The sequence below is a fragment of the Octopus sinensis genome, linkage group LG15 (assembly GCF_006345805.1).
Source record: "Octopus sinensis linkage group LG15, ASM634580v1, whole genome shotgun sequence".
Taxonomy (NCBI): domain Eukaryota; kingdom Metazoa; phylum Mollusca; class Cephalopoda; order Octopoda; family Octopodidae; genus Octopus; species Octopus sinensis.
In genome coordinates this window covers 12,738,190-12,756,239 of record NC_043011.1, presented here as the reverse complement: position 1 = coordinate 12,756,239, position 18,050 = coordinate 12,738,190, and the positions used below count along the sequence as shown (strand labels likewise).

The window sequence follows — 18,050 nt, the reverse complement described above, 5'->3', positions numbered from 1 at the left end:
CCTATGTCTGTCCTAGTTTGTCCCCTCTATATTTAGCCCCTTGCAGGTAATAAAGAAACATACAAGTCATGGAGGTCTCAAAAGAAGCTATGGACATTACTTTTCCTCCTCTGAATAAACAATAAAGAAAAGAGGTGTAAAATAGCTGACCTCCCAATAGCACAAATTAACTTCTTGATCAGATAGGGCCCTGGGACAATGGGATTCTGTGGGTGCAATGTTCACTAAGTCCTGCAATTTTCATCAGTTCTTGCAGACAGCCATGCTCTTCATTGACAGACTGGCTGAGTGATCTCCTAAGTGAAGGCATGTAGTAGGCATGTGACTTACAGGTGTTTAGGGTATTCAGCTTATAGTTGTAAGGTCATAAATCGTGTCCCTTGGCAAAAGAGCAAAACACTTTATTTCACATTTCATCAGTCCACTCAGCTGGAGCAAAAATGAAAGATGTACTTGTAATTCAAAGGATCAGCCTTGTCACATTCTGTGTCATATTGAATCTCCCTGAGAACTATGTTAAGGGTACACGGGTGTCTGTGGAGTACCCAGCCGCTTGCATGTTAATTTCACAGGCAGGCTGTTCTTGTTGATCAGATCAACTGAAACCCTTATTGTCATAACTGATGGAGTGCCAATTAAGTTAGTACAAGTTATTAGGATAATTTTGTGGTAGCAAATTTTAATTAGAAAGGATTCAGTTTATTTACATTGACAGGAAGGTATATCATCAGTGTATTTACAAGTGGCCTCAAGTTGATATCTGAGTTAATCATCAGCTGGCCTTCAGTTTACGAGTATGAGTGCAGTTTACGAATATGAGTGCAGTTTACGAGTATGAGTGCAGTTTACGAGTATGAGTGCAGTTTACAAGTATGAGTGCAGTTTACGAGTATGAGTGCAGAATTCATGAAGAGTAGTTATTTTGATAAAATAACATCTGATGATGGGGAGAGTATTTCTTTTCTCTTAACGATGGATTATTTCACTGGATATCTATTATTTAGTGAGAATATTCTTTACGTTTAAATAAGGTCTGATATTCTTTATCACTGTTTCCAGTTAATTAAGCTCTGTCCATACTGAAATAGCAGTTACTAAATACTTTGGTAGTTTTAGAACTAGCAAACTATCAATGTTGTATTAGTTACTAGACAAAACCACAAGAATGCACCTTGGCTAGATTGAACTGTTGAAGGTAATTTCAGTAACTGAGGAGTTTATCAAAATGAAAGTGTTAAAATTTCTAAAGCTTCACTTACATTTTATTACACATGAATGAACAGAAACTAGAGGTAGAAGAGTAACAATCAAATTTGGTAAGCAAAGGCTAGCAGAGAGCCAGCCCAGATCATGGAGCTGTTTCCACTATGCTTCATACAATCACTGCAGTAATAATGTAGTTTGTAAGGTTTGAGGAGTGTATGAGAATGAGGCCAGTTATTGAAATTATTTTATTCAAAACAACACATCTTGTCTCACTGTAATCGCCCTTTCTCATGAATATCACGCATGTTACTAAATTGCATTCTACAGTATTCCTCTCTTGACAAAATACTAAAAATAGTTGAATGTTCAAGCTAAGATAAAGTGAAATTACCTGCAACAGAAAAATATATTTCTGTAGTGGTCATTACAGCAGTTTTCTTTGCTTGCACGTGAGATATCAATTGGAACTGAACCTGATTTTTAAATCACACTTCAACTCATGCACTAAATCATAAAAATGTGTAAGGAGTGGCTGTGTGGTAAGTAGCTTGCCTACCAACCACATGGTTCCGGGTTCAGTCCCATTGCGTGGCACCTTGGGCAAGTGTCTTCTACTATAGCCTCGGGCCGACCAAAGCCTTGTGAGTGGATTTGGTAAACGGAAACTGAAAGAAGCCCGTCGTATATATGTATATATATATATATATATATATGTGCGTGTATGTTTGTGTGTCTGTGTCTGTCCCCCTAGCATTGCTTGACAACCGATGCTGGTGTGTTTATATCCCCGTCACTTAGTGGTTCAGCAAAAAGAGATTGGTAGAATAAGTACTGGGCTTACAAAGAATAAGTCCCGGGGTCGAGTTGCTCGACTAAAGGCGGTGCTCCAGCATGGCCGCAATCAAATGACTGAAACAAGTAAAAGAGTAAGAGTATGACCCCAATTGAATAAAAAAACATTAATATCAACAGTTGTCATGTGTGGTAATAAGACTTACTGTTGGGCGACTCTATACACCTATATACTATATCCCTTATTATCTACAAGTCTATTCCTTACTATCTCTCTGCCAATGTGTTCTGTATCACTTGCTGGCCTGTCTATCCTATGATAATTGCTTGTGTACTAAACATATCTACCGTACCATACTCTATCATCTGTTGTCTTATACTTTATCATCAGCAGGTCTATACTCCCGCATCTGCTAATCTATCCACTGAGGAGGGGAATGCAGTCTATTCACTATTATCCATGTGTATATTCTAACCATTAATTACAATTATGTGATGTTTAGTTATGTATTTCCTGCTTCTGCTAGCATATATCTCCACACCTACACTATGTCATGATGAAGCAATAGAAAGATTATTGATTTTCTTCTCTCTTTATGTGTCATAGCAAATTCAGATAAATATATGTCTGTGAGTTTAAGCTTATTTGTTTCAATTCAAAATCTTCCCTATTCACCTGAAAAATATTGACCAGCTTCTGTGTAGGTTTCTCTAATTTTACCTAATTGAATTTGACTTTTTAATAGAAAATATATTGAACATAATTTGTTGTGAACTAAATCTGATACTAATTTAGAGAAATATAGCAATGAATTATTATTCCTAATTTAGAGACAATTAGCTAAATAAACTTCTGCTCCAATCACAGAACATAAAAACCAGCCTTTGGCTGTGAAAAGACGGTTGCTGTAAATTTGCTCACTTTTGCTTTACTATGAGAATCCAAAATTGATATCATGATCCCAGTAATTAAGAAAGCATGAGTTTAGAAACGGCAATTCCAAAGAATTATCATAACTTCAAATCTTGGAATATTTATGATATTTATCTAAAAGAATTGAAAAAATAAAACTCATAAAATTTACAAGTCGTAAAAAATATTGAAGCAAATGCTGTAAAGTGTTATGTCAAATGAGTCAGTCGATGGGACTGTAATACTTGTGGAGATATAAATATGATTCTTACTTCGGCACCAGTGTTTAGATAGACTGAAGAAAAGTGTTAGGATGTTATAGTAATCATAAATTTTCTGAAAGCATTAGTGATATAAACAGAGTGAAATAGCTGTAACTGGGACAACTTCTTGGTTGCAAATTAACTTTACTTCGTTTATGTGGTGCATTTATTACTGAGATGTAGATATTAACTCAGTAAAGAATGTTTAATGGATTGAAGCATGAGTAATTGAAAGGATGCATACAGATTCATAACAAATTTCTTTCAAAAATAATATAAATATTTTAAATTGTTAGATAAGGTACAGAACTTTCAATATACATGCATGCATACATACATACACACACACACTTACATACATACATACATACACACACACATACATACATACATACATACACACACACACACACACTCATACATACATACACACACATACATACATACATACACACACACATACATACATACATACATACACACACACATACATACATACATACATACACAAGTGTGTGTGTTAGTGTAACATCATTACCATCATCATCATGATGATGATCATTTTTCCGTCTACTATTTTACATGTTGGGACAAGTTTGATGATTTGAAAAGATGCAACAGGCTGGTGGAGACCGGCTTGCTCCAATGTCTCAGATTTAGAATGGTTTCTACAAATTATGGGTGGAATGATGCTAGAAAGTGATATATAAAGATGATAGTACCGATGTGTGAGTGAGTATGTGTATATACTACGCATGCATATAAATACGTGGATGTTTGTATAAACAATATATATATATATACTCTTTACTCTTTTACTTGTTTCAGTCATTTTGACTGCGGCCATGCTGGAGCACCGCCGTCAGTCGAGCAAATCGACCCCGGGACTTATTCTTTGTAAGCCCAGTACTTATTCTATCAGTCTCTTTTGCTGAACCGCTAAGTGATGGGGACGCAAACACACCAGCATTGGTTAAGCAATGCTAGGGGGACAGACACAGACACACAAACACACACACATACATATATATACATATATACAACAGGCTTCTTTCAGTTTCCGCCTACCAAATCCACTCACAAGGCATTGGTCGGCCCGGGGCTATAGCAGAAGACACTTGCCCAAGATGCCACGCTGTGGGACTGAACCCGGAACCATGTGGTTGGTTAGCAAGCTACTTACCACACAGCCACTCCTGTGCCTATATATATATATATAATATTATTAGGGAGTAAATCCAAACTTACAGGGAAAAATTAGATTTAGGTTTTACCTCTAATATAATTTATATATATATATATAAGCACAGCTATATGGTTAAGAAGTAGGCTTCTCAATCTTGTAGTTTTGGGTTCAGTGTCACACCTTGAGCAATTGTTTTGTGCTATTGTTCAGGGTAGACCAAAGTCTTGTAAGTAGATTTGGTAGGCAGAAATAGAAAGTAGCCCATTGTATGCATGCATATGTATGCATATCCTGGGTATGCATTCAGTTGTGGGGTCCTGGTTTTGGAGCTCCTTGGTTTTGAGGAATGTGGAATCACCACTTTGCCACTATTCACTGTTATTCCCGGGTCAACTGTCACCTAGAGTAGTAGCATCTGTCAGGTGCCAACATTGGGTTAATTAGCATATTAGGGGTCACCTCATATGCAGTCTCTGCAAAAAGAAACCTTTGTTGTTGAATGGAGGGAAAGGCAGCTGCAGTAACACATTGTGAAGTGGAGAGAGAGCAAGATGAGGCAAGTAGGACACCTTGGTCATCTGCTGCATCCATTTCCCTCCCCAGTCATCTTAACCTGGTCTTGCTTCTGAATTGAAGAGGGTCATGGTGCACGACATTTTTCTTCAGTTTAAGCAAAGTCCCCACAGAAGTCAGCAGTCATCCTCATAAAGGACTGGATGGTCCAAGTCACTCAGACAGATGAACATTTATGTATGTATGCCTGTCCATCTGCGTGCATGTGTGTGTTTACTTATGTTTATGGGTTTCCAAAAAATGTAAATATTACTAATATTACTAAGTATCTTCTAGTATTTATCAATCCACACACACACACATACATTTTCATAAGTAGTAAAAACAGCGCTAGTGTAGTAGATATTATTAACATATGTACTAACGTATATGCTTTGTGTATTTTCCAGTGGATGCAATGGCACATTGGAGTATATAAACTCTCATTCAGAGTATATAAACACCAGTGACAATGAGAGTTTCTATACTCTGATACACCAGAAAATACACACAGCATATACATTAGTATATGTACTTAGTTATATATATGTACAATATACATACATACATTATATATATATATATGTATATATATATATATTGTACATATATATATGTATATGTATATATATATATATATATTGTACATATATATATGTATATATATATATTGTACATATATATATATACATATATATATATATAAGTTAATCCAAACATGAAAGCACAAAAAAACATAACAACGCGAGGACATGGAACAAATATAGTATTATTGGACGCTCAGGAAAGAAGTTAAGAAGGAGGGTTTAACGTTTCGAACGGGGCTCTTTGTCGGAAACATAGGAGAAGGAAAGATCCAGAGAAGGGAAGACGGAGGAAAAAAATCGCCAACGGTACACACGCGGTCACATTTTGTATATATATATATGTGTGTGGAAGTGATAAATACTAGAAGATACTTAGTAATATTAGTAACATTTCCTAACTTACTTGGCTTAATATTCTGTTTAGCCCAGTGCTGATCTCTACGTCCCTCAACTGTTTCTGTTTGCTAAAACTTGCTAATCCACATAAACCATACCCCTTTGTTCCTCTTATCATGGCTTCCTTCTTTATCTCTACTCTCCATATTACACACTTGGTTTAATCTTTTTCTTTTCCCCAGAAATGAATCCATCTTCATTTCCTCTTCTAAATTTTAGCTTCTGAGAATTTTGCTTTATTATTATGTAATAGACTAAAAGTTTGGTGGAATGAGATATACTGCATCTGGTAGGTATCTAATTTCTCTTGACTGTTACTTATAGATAAGTAGTCAAAGCACACCTTAAGATATATAGTAGTTGTTGTAGTTCCTGGTTATATCTGATCAAACATACCCATGATCAAAGCCTTCCAGCCAAGACCATTACGACTTATTTTCAAATAATGTCTCCAGGATCACATTGTCCAGTGTGTTCCTCCTTTTATTTATGTGTAGCTTGTGTGGAAATTCAGCCACTTTTCTAACAGGTTCTGCAATCACAGAGGTTCTTACCTGTTGGCCTGGGATAACACACCTGATATTCTTGGTCTCTGGTTAATAGTTCAAATAACACTGTATGCTGCAGTTTTAAATAATAATAATAATGAAATTATTGTATACTGTGCTCAGGTGCACCACAATAGTGCTCAGGTGCACCACAACAGTGCTCAGGTGCACCACAACAGTGCTCAGGTGCACCACAATAGTGCTCAGGTGCACCACAACAGTGCTCAGATGCACCACAGCAGTGCTCAGGTGCACCACAACAGTGCTCAGGTGCACCACAACAGTGCTCAGGTGCACCACAATAGTGCTCAGGTGCACCACAACACTATATATCGATACTATAGTTAGTAAACAGCACCATATATTATAGTTAATAACACCATATAATATGATTAACAATGCAATATACTACAATTAACAGTTGAAACAACTAACTCCATATTACAGTTAACAACACTATGTACTATTAGTTTACAGTTCAAACAATGCTGTATACTATAATTAACAGTTGAAACAGCTCTATATACTTTAGTTAACATTATATGCATTGTTAATTACTCTACATACTGAAGTTAACAGTTCAAACAACACTACAGATAGCAGTCCAAAGAATATTACATACCATTGTTAACAGTTATATACTATAGTTAACAGTTCAAACAATATTATGTACTACTCTTTCCTTCAGTCTGTCTTGTTATAAAGTATAAACATAATCCAAAAGTGCATAAAAGTCTGTGAGGTTTTAGATCCTTTCAAAGTTGATGGAAAAACAGTAAAGAACTGACATTAGCAGTTAGTTTCTTTTACTTTTAATCATATATAGTATAGTAGACTCTCCCATTCCTGTGCCCTGGTTAACTTACAGAAGAAACATTTTGTGTCTGGTGCTTTACACTGTTTGGCTATCTACTCTCTTAGTACAAGTGTAAAAATATTTCAGTCAACCAGTTTGTTAATAATAGTTCTAGTTTACCTGAGTCATCACATGACCTTCATGTATCCAGTTATTTTCTTGATTCTAATTAGCCATTCAACATATGATTAAAATTTTTTATTTTATTGTGATATCATCAATTTCCTGTGAATTTACCACATGCAACCTACTACAAGTGTGAAGTTAAGTGGAGGTCTTCAGCTGTTGATGGCTGTGGCTAATATACTACAGCATGCTCAAGTAATGCACTTTAGTAACGATGACCAGGTAATTATAAGTTATGAGTTCAAACACTGTTGTTGGTGTTGCACTAACCCTAACCTTGTCAACATACTGAACTGTCCTATTCCAAGAAAAGATGGTATGCCTAGATTTATTATTTGCTTATACCTGTCATATGAAAATAAGTAGGATGCATATGTAATAGGGTACTTGTGGACATCTTGTGTCCCTAGCAGCAGATGACAGGTAAAAGCTAAATAGTCTTTGAGGCTTGAGACACTACACCCACTACTACTAGGTATTGGTCAGCTCAACTGCTGGAATTTGGTGGCATCCATGTTTAAATTTAGATTATCACTTCCTGCATTAATAATTTAGATCACTAGCTTCAATAAAATAAGAAAATAAATCAATAAAATAAATGCTAGTATTATGTTAGAACAAAGACTATAAACAAAAACCATTTGGAAAATGAGGAGATGGATGTTGAAAGATTAGCTTAACCTTGTCATTGTTTTTGCCTGTTCAGAAAAATGTCCAAGTTTCCAGACAAGGAATATCAAACACAGAAATAAAGATTAAACAATATTGAGCAGTTCCTAACTATTTGAACCGTCAACAAAAGAGGAAAAAAAATTAGTAATTTTTAAAGAATAATTTTTGTTTTCATATTCTTTTTAGAATAACTTTTATTATTATATTTTATAATGTAATTATTACAGGTAATGTGATCATGATTCAGTAAATTTATGCAATATCAATGAGATATCAAGTAAGTTAATGTATTATATTGTTATAGTGTTGAACAAAGCTTTACTTTGTTTCAAGTTAGGAAATATGTATATAGATTAACCACTGTCAACAACTATACAGCAAAAAAATATAATTTCTCACTATATGGATTCCCACTCCCCCCTCTCTCTCTCTCTCTATCTACCTCTCCATCTCTCAAACATACACACATACATAAAAGCATGTATATTCACATACTCTTACATATACTTACTTTCAATCACACACATATTCACATGGAAATACACACGTGCTTATAAAAGCTATTCTTGTACATCACACCTCTCCACTCACAACACACACGCACACACATACGTCTACCTACCACACTACACAAACACATATACATCGCACACACACATGTCCACCAACCACACTACACAAACACAAATACATTACACACACACACACACACACGTCCACCAACCACACTACACAAACACATATACATCACACACACACACACACACACACGTCCACCAACCACACTACACAAACACATATACATCACACACACACACACACACACACACACACACACACACACGTCCACCAACCACACTACACAAACACATATACATCACACACACACACACACATGGACACGTGCATACACACACATACACACAGACATTCTGCAGACAAGCACCTGCCACACCAGACAGACACATGCATATTACACTCAACACAACACACACACACATACATCTACTGCACACAAACATATGCACAGAATACTGTTTTCCGTGTATATGTGTATATGTATATTTATGGTTGGTGTATGTTATTGAGGAGTGTATGTGTTGTGTGTGTTATGTGTTCGAGTAGCATGGGAGATGTGTGTATCTGTGCAGGATGGGATGATGTGAGCGGAATGTGTATGTCTGTGTGAGCGTGTGGACTGAGTGTATATGTGTGTGTGGAGTGGTGTGTACAAGGAGTGGTGTGCGTGTGTGTGGAGTGGTGTAATGTGTGTGATAAGTGTATGTGTGTGTTTGGAGTGTGAAGTATATAGATGGAGTAAGATGGTATGTATATGTATGTATATGTGTATGTCTGTGTGAGCGTGTGGACTGAGTGTATATGTGTGTGGAGTGGTGTGTACAAGGAGTGGTGTGTGTGTGTGGGGGGTGGTGTAATATTGTGTGTGGTAAGTGTATGTGTGTGTTTGGAGTGTGAAGTGTATAGCTGGAGTAAGATGGTATGTATATGTGTGTATATATGGAATGCTGTGTGTTTGTGTGTGGTTTAGAGTGCGCAGTATGAATGTGTGTGTGTGTGAGTATGCGTGTGTATGTGTGTGTGTGTGTGTATGTGTGTGTGTGGAGTGGTGAAATATTGTGTGTTTGGAGTGTGAAGTATATAGATGGAGTAGTTGGTATGTATATGTGTGTATATGTGGAATGCTGTGTGTTTGTGTATGGTTTAGAGTGCGCAGTGTGCATGGAGTGCGTGTGTGTGTGTGTTTAGTGGTGTAAAACTGATCATATATTTTCGAAACACCTACTGGTACAACAAACAGTGTAGTTGGCTATTGGCTGACACAGCTGTGAGAGACTACATATATTAGTATGTGAATGTCCTATGTCAGCCACACACAGAATATTTTTGTAGCACATGTGACACAGTCACTTTGTCTCTGATGGACAAATGATTGCTTTGTTCATTTCATTCAGGTCCAATGGATCAATGAATAGGTTGTGGGATTCTACGCTAAGGAGAATGGGGCACAATTATAGCATCCATCAAAGCACTACTGCTGCAGCTACTGTTGTTAGTGCTGCTGTTACTGCTGCTGTTGCTGCTGCTGCTGCTGCCACTACCACTGCTGCTGCTGCTGCCGAGCATTGATTGCCTGCACAAAACTAGACCACTACTCATATTTCAGAATTTCACTGAGATTAGGTGGTTTTTTTTCATGCACAAATAGTAATTATTCAACTCCCCCTCCCCAACCCCTGATTTCTAAGAGGATTTACTATCAATGGCCCAACCAAAAATGCCTCTACGGACAGCTATGTTATCCGTGCCAGGTAACGAGTCCTTGAGTGCCCGAAGAAGACATTCCTGGATTTGGTAAGTTTTTTCCTCTTCATCGATCACTTTTCTGAAGATACCATGCTTTTGCAATATCATACAAGTATACTATGTTATAGCTACACACTCTCTCTCTCTCTCTCTCTCTCTCTCTCTGCTACCCTCTCTTTGTTCCTCTTTTCTTTCTTCCTCTCTCTCTCTCTTCCTCGCTCCCCTTTCCATTTTCTCTCTCTCTCTCGCTTCCCTTTCCATTCTCTCTTCCTTTCTCCCCTTTTCCTTCTTCATCACTCTCCCTTTTCCATTCTGTCTCCTTCCAAAGATGCCTGCTGCTAAGTGCAAGCTTCCAAATTATCACTTGACAGTGCATCAGCATGCAGCCGAGGTCTAAATGCCACTGTCACACCTTACTCCAGCATTGTTTACTTTCATTTACAAACATTACATCTCCCACTTTCATCCTATTACATAAATAACACCACAACGAAGACCCCTGCTTATTATATACATCACCTGAATGACAAAGACCCCTATAAGATTCACCCCTCCCCCACTGACACAGCGAAACACTCCAATCCATGCATCACCATCACCACTATAACAAAGGACCCTATATATGCCTGCCGCTACCAGAATGACAGACCCTAACAATATACCAACATAATAAAGGAGAAAAATTGAAGCTTTCATTTATTCATAGTTTGTTTTTATTTTACAAATATCTTGTTCCTCAACATTTCTCCCATTCTGCATATTTGTATGGTTGTGTGTGTGTGTGTGTCTGTGTGTGAGAATATTCACACACACACACACACACACACACACACACATGTTCATGTATGTAGTATGTATGCATAATGCTGTATATAATAAATGCCCGCATATCTATAGACATATACAACACACAAATATACAAGATCATTCAGAAGTCCCTTCAGCATTTAAATTTGAATAATATATAAAATTGAAATGTTAAAGGGACATTCTGATCACTGTGTATTACTCATAGACATTGATTCCTACATACTTTTAGAGATTACACAAAGAATATGCACAGGTAAATGGAAGTATGTACCTTTACCCATGCACACACATACATACACACATATCTATACACATATGTACATTCATATATATACATATATATATATATATTATATATATATATATATATATATATATATATATATATATATATAAAGTATTTGTAAAAATTATCTTTCTGAAACAGTATGTATGCATTGTTATATATAGTAATTTCTAAAAATATATTCTATGTAAAGTTCAATCAACAGCTACAAACAAGCTGCTGGGTCACCATTAAAATCTTATTGTCATCCATTGTGAGGAGGAGAGCAAGGCACTCTAGTTGGTCCCACAACTCTCTAAGTTATTGATCATGCTTGACATTTAATAGTAGCACAAGTAAAGTAAGAATTGAACCCATGATGTCTTACTAGGAGTTTGCTGTACTTTGTAGCAGTTGCATTTCTTTGCATGTTGCATATATGTACATGCAGAAATAATTAAATGTAGGAATGTGCGCCTGTGTATGCGTATGGGTGTAAGTCTGTATTATGATGTGTGTGTCTAAGCATGCGAGTATGTATGTATGTGTGTGTGTGTCTGTGTATACATGTGTATGTGTGTGTGTATCTGCTTGAGAAAAAATGCTTTTTACTTGTTTATTTAAACAACAATAACTATATAGAGCCGCATGTTGAACTTAGAAAAATGTTGCATTTTTTTATATATCCTGTCACAAATTGACTTTAGAGAATATATTTGAAGTACATCACTTCATCCTTGTCCCCAAAACTGTACCTATAATTATAAGTATAAATATGAAACTATAATCCAGTTATTGTAGTTGTATATTGTTAACTAACTATCCATAATTCTTTTTGGTGGCGTTGATTGAGAAGTTTACATCTGCAGGACATCTGACATTCCCAAGAGTTCTACTTCTTTAGATATTTATTTAGGTTTATGGAATTTAATTTTGTATTATAGGAATGTTCTACAAATGACTTTGTATTGAAAGTTCCTGATATATTCCATATCGGACATATTTTTGAAACTTCAGGACTATATTTTCTACAGAGCGCATTGCATGTAGTCTCTCTCTTTCTCCCCACTCCCCACCACACACATGTATGATACACTTAATTTGGTCCCATAGTTAGATGATGTTCACTGAGTGTAGAACTAGAGCAGCTGAATATATATATAGCGTTAGATAACTAGTTTTAAAGTCTTGAGTTCAAATTCATTGCAGGTTTTTTTTTTTGTACATTTGGACATTTGTGTATTTGTCTTTCAGTTCTTCTAGTTGTTGGGAATAGATATCAGCTCTTCTGAGAATTCTATGCAAATGAAATTTGTCTTCCGGCTGCTTGACATTTGAAAGTAGTCATAAAGCAGTGATTCTTATAAAAGCTCCCTAGGGTTCAGAAAATAATGTTATTTTATATGTTATGATTTCCATAACAAACATGCTGTTGTGAGAATTTCTTTTTAATATTAGATGCATTCAGGTTTTAATCATTCTGTCTTTCATTAATAATAAATTTTCTAACTACCTCTTGTTCTTGAATTTAAAACCAAAGCTTACAAAAGGTGACTAGCTAAACCAATTTGAAGACAGAAACAAACTGTCCAGCTTATAGAATATACATCTATTTTTGGTTGGTGCTATGCATTTCTCTTCTAAATCTCAATAAAAACAGATATGTTTAGCAGTTCTCTGGTTGAATAGCACATCATTATACTTTGAGTGCATTTTTAGGAATTTACTCCTAACTTCTATATGATTCTCTCGTTTTCAAACACCTCCTCATTGCATTGATTCTCTCCCACCTTGTTGCTTAACTGGTGATATCCAAATAATACCATATGGCACTCAAAACTATCATGATTGGTATGAAGCCTTTTCTCATTATTTTCTTCTGAAATAGTCTGTCATTATTTCCATGTAAGTTTCCAATTGATGTTAGAATCTTTTGATATCAGAATCCACCATTTGAACATATCCTTTATTGTCCACTCGAGCAGGCTGAATACTGATATTAAATGCATTTGGAGAACAGGGTCTTTTTGTAAAAGGAAAGCTTTGGTTACTGTTTTGCTTAGTATGGTAACTATTTATTTATTGATTGAGTAATTGGTTGTATAATAATAATCTAACTCATGCCGGCTTAGGAAATGATGTATGTAAAAATTATGATGATGATGATGATGATGGAGGAGGTGGTTGTAATGTTGATGATGATGATGATGATGATAGTAATGGTGGTGTTGGCAGCAGCAGTGATGGTAGTCATGGCAATGATGATAATGATGATGGTGTCAATGATGATGGTGTCAATGATGATGATGACGATGATGACGATGACGATGATGATGATGATGACGATGATGATGATGACGACGACGACGACGACGATGATGGTGATGATGATCATGATGATCATGATGATGATGATGATGATCATGATGATGATGATGATGATGATGATCATGATGATGATCATGATGATGACGATGATGATGATGATGATGATGATGTCAATGATGAAATATAGTCTTGTGTGTTCCCACTTATTTCTATATATTTCATTATTGAGAACAAAGATTATGGAAAGTCCATAGGCTTTCAGATATTCCTTCATGGCTTGTAGTCCTTCCTCAATTACTCTTATGAACATTTGTTACAGCTGAATTCCATTCTAATATTATGTGAATTGGTTGTAGATAGCTCAATTGGCTACATTGATGTTTTTGGCATAGATTTCCAGGTCTTCAACAAATAAGCTATGGAGAAAATTGATTTTGCTTGCCATTTTGGACCCAAGCATATATCCACTAATATATATATATATATATTTATATGTATGTATTTATGTATATATATATTATATATACTAATGATAAGAGATTTATTGCTAGAACAAGCTGCACCACAAGCAGGCCATATTCTCCTGCAATATTCCTCAAGAGAAGTTTAAAAAGATAAACTGGTTAGATATCCTTATAAAATGATGACCTCCTATACTACTGGCAGATCTTTTCGGTTTGAACGGCAGTTTTTAACATAATTTCTAGGTAACTAAAAAATTTTAAACTTCGTATACTGGTAGAATGTGTTTATAAAACATCTTTTTCTCTTACAAACTATAGAAAATTCTATAGTTTGTAAGATATTTGTTGGTTTTTTTTCTTCAATTTCTGCAATTTCAACCAATCAATGATGTCTATTGAGTTAAAAAACATTCTGTGCCGTATGAATATGTCCCTTGTTTAAGAAACAGATTGGGTTTATTTACATTTGTGAAGAAAAAAAGATACCCTTTCCCTTTCCCCTAACCCTAACCCTAAAACAGATTGAAATGCAATAGATCGATACTAGGGTCATAATGATGGGTGACAATTTCATATGACACCACTAGAAAAAAACTGTACCCTTTCCCCCACCCCTAACCCTAACCCCAACCCTAAAACAGATTGAAATGCAATAGATCGATACTAGGGTCATAATCATGGGTGACAATTTCATATGACACCGCTAGAAAAAAACTGCTGTTCAAACCGAAAAGATCCCTACTGGCTTATTATAAAGTCTTTAGTCTATTTTCTTGTTAAGTTTCTGTCAATCCTTCCTTAGTAATGGTTTGTACTTTAGCTGGTGATACACTGAGTTGCTATGTGTTGCACTGAAAGTTTTATCATCAACTGCCTTATTGAATTGACCGTAATACATGAGTAAGTTGTGAAACTATTTCAGAAAACAGATTATTATTTGCATATTCCTTGTACATTAATTTTCCATGAATTTTCTTTTAAATTTATACTAATTTAATATTCTTTAAATTCATTTTAGTTTTAGATCCATAGTTTGCAATTTATTATTCTTTTACTTGTTTCAGTCATTTGACTGCGGCCATGCTGGAGCCCCGCCTTTAGTCGAGCAAATCGACCCCAAGACTTATTCTTTTGTAAGTCTAGTACTTATTCTATCGGTCTCTTTTGCCGAACCGCTAAGTGACGGTGACGTAAACACACCAGCATCGGTTGTCAAGCAAGTCAAAGGGAGAAACACATACACACACATACATATGCACACACACACACACATATATATATATATATATATATATATACGACGGGCTTCTTTTAATTTCCGTCTACCAAATCCACTCACAAGGCTTTGGCCAGCACGAGGCTATAGTAAAAGACACTTGCCTAAGGTGCCACGCAGTGGGACTGAACCCAGAACCATGTCGTTTGTAAGCAAGCTACTTACCACACAGCCACTCCTGCGCCTTGATGAATTTTTTTATCGAGTATGAGCCAGTATGTGTGTGTAGGTATATGTGAACATGTATGAACTCACACACACAAAGCTATACTCATCATACTCTCTTCTAATTCTTGGCCTTACTCTCTCTCTGATGATCTTATATGACATTTACGCTGAACAAACGTGGCACCACAAAAACTGTATTTCTTTTATTAGGTCCACAAAATACTTGAACTCTGATCATTTTTACACTGGAATACTGTTCCACTACTGACACTCACCACTCATATTCCAAAATAAATATTACTGCCCGTTAAATCATCACTCAGCAATATTCTTTGACCATTTCCCCCTGTTCTCCCTGTTTCATCTACTCTTCAATGTTCACTTACTGAATACTTATTTCTTTACTACCCACAAGGGGCTAAACACAGAGGAGATACCAACCACATGGTTCCGGGTTCAGTCCCACTGTGTGGCACCTTGGGCAAGTGTCTTCTACTATAACCTTGGGCTGACCAAAGCCTTGTGAGTGGATTTGGTAGACAGAAACTGAAAGAAGCCCGTCATATATATGTATATATATATATGTATGTGTATGTATATGTTTGTGTGTCTGTGTTTGTCCCCCTAGCATTGCTTGACCACCAATGCTGGTGTGTTTATGTCCCCGTAACTTAGCGGTTCGGCAAAAGAGACCGATAGAATAAGTACTGGGCTTACAAAGAATAAGTCCCGGGGTCAATTTGCTCGACTAAAGGCGGTGCTCCAGCATGGCCGCAGTCAAATGACTGAAACAAGTAAAAGAGTAAAAGAGAGAGAGATGATCTCTTGCATTCAGTCCATCTCCACATTCAGGTGAAACTGCTTATTATTACAGAACTAAGTACATTGTGTGTGTGTGTGTGTGTGGCCAAAACTTGAAACACCAAAACAATTCGCTGACAATACTAGATTATGGGTGGGTGCAGACATGGCTATGTTGTTAAAGAAACTTGCTTCCCAGCCATGTGGTTTCAGTCTCACGGAGCAACACCTTAGGCAAGTATCTTCTGCTGTAGCCACACATTGACCAAAACCTTGTAACTGAATTTGGTACACAGAAACTGAAAAGAAGCCCATCGTATATGACTGTGTGTATATACCATGTATGTATGTTTGAGTATATAGATATTTATATACATATATATTGTGTACATATATGTATGTATATATGTATATATATATATATATGCATGTATGTGTCTGTGTCTGTGTGTGTATATATATATATATATATATATAGTATATGAATGTATGTGTGTGTATTTGTATATATATATATATATATATAAATATATATATATAGTATGTGAATATATGTGTGTGTGTTTGTATGTATATATATATATATATATAGTGAAGGGAAGAAATGGAACCGAACGAAGATTTTACAAAATTCCTTTATATTATTTTCTACACATGGTCGTAACCTCAACCGTGTCTTTTCTGGTGTGATTTTTGCTACACAGGTATCGGTTAAATTTTGAATAATCCGTAACAAGATAATTCATTTATCCATTTCATATATATATATATATATGTATATATATATATATATATATATATATATATATATATATACTTTATTTTAAGCAGCAGAAAATTCAACAATTGTTGAATTTTCTGCTGCTTAAAATAAAGCATATTACTCTACCACTGGTATTTGAGTACTTTTCTTTCCACCTTGTTTCACATTTATGTGTTTACTCCGGTATATATATATATAGCATGATGATGATGATGATATATATATATGTATATACAAACACACACACATACATTCATATACTAAATATATATATATATATATATATACAGACACATACATGCATATATATACATATATATATATACATATATATACACACACACACACACACACACACACATACACATATAGATTTCCTCTTGTTCTCGTCTAACGACCTGCAATGTTTGTTTTCATTTAGTTTCCTTGTACGTCTCCAGTGTCTTGTTTTCATTCCCAACTTTGACCCTCCATAAATCCCAAATTCTATTTTAGAATTTATGGGAGCAACTGTCTTTCAAGACTCATATTGTCATTGAATGCTCGAAATGAGGAGTAGATAGGCAACCAAAAACTGATGAAGGGTCGTTTCTCTGTGTTTACTTGTCCTGTTTGCAATTATTTTGTTCTCGTTGTTTGCATATTTAACTCGTTTGCTTTCATATTTCACATTGTTTACATAGTTGGTAACATCCTGTACCCATATATGCATGTGTGTGTGTGTATATATATATATATATATATATATACACA

At 35.6% G+C, this 18,050-nt stretch overlaps 1 protein-coding gene across 2 annotated transcripts in view; it reads left to right on the top strand.

Moving 5' to 3' along the window:
* LOC115219746 (cAMP-specific 3',5'-cyclic phosphodiesterase 4C) overlaps positions 1-18,050 on the top strand; it is a 734,075-nt gene that overhangs the window by 240,915 nt on the left and 475,110 nt on the right. The window contains exon 1 of one of the 2 annotated variants that reach the window (XM_036509483.1): positions 9,888-10,470. The exons of the other annotated variant lie outside the window; for it this stretch is intronic. Within the exon in view, the coding sequence (XP_036365376.1) occupies positions 10,379-10,470 (92 nt within the window). The 5' untranslated portion in view covers positions 9,888-10,378. Of the gene's footprint in view, positions 1-9,887; positions 10,471-18,050 lie in introns of those variants that run through there. 2 annotated transcript variants of the gene reach the window in all.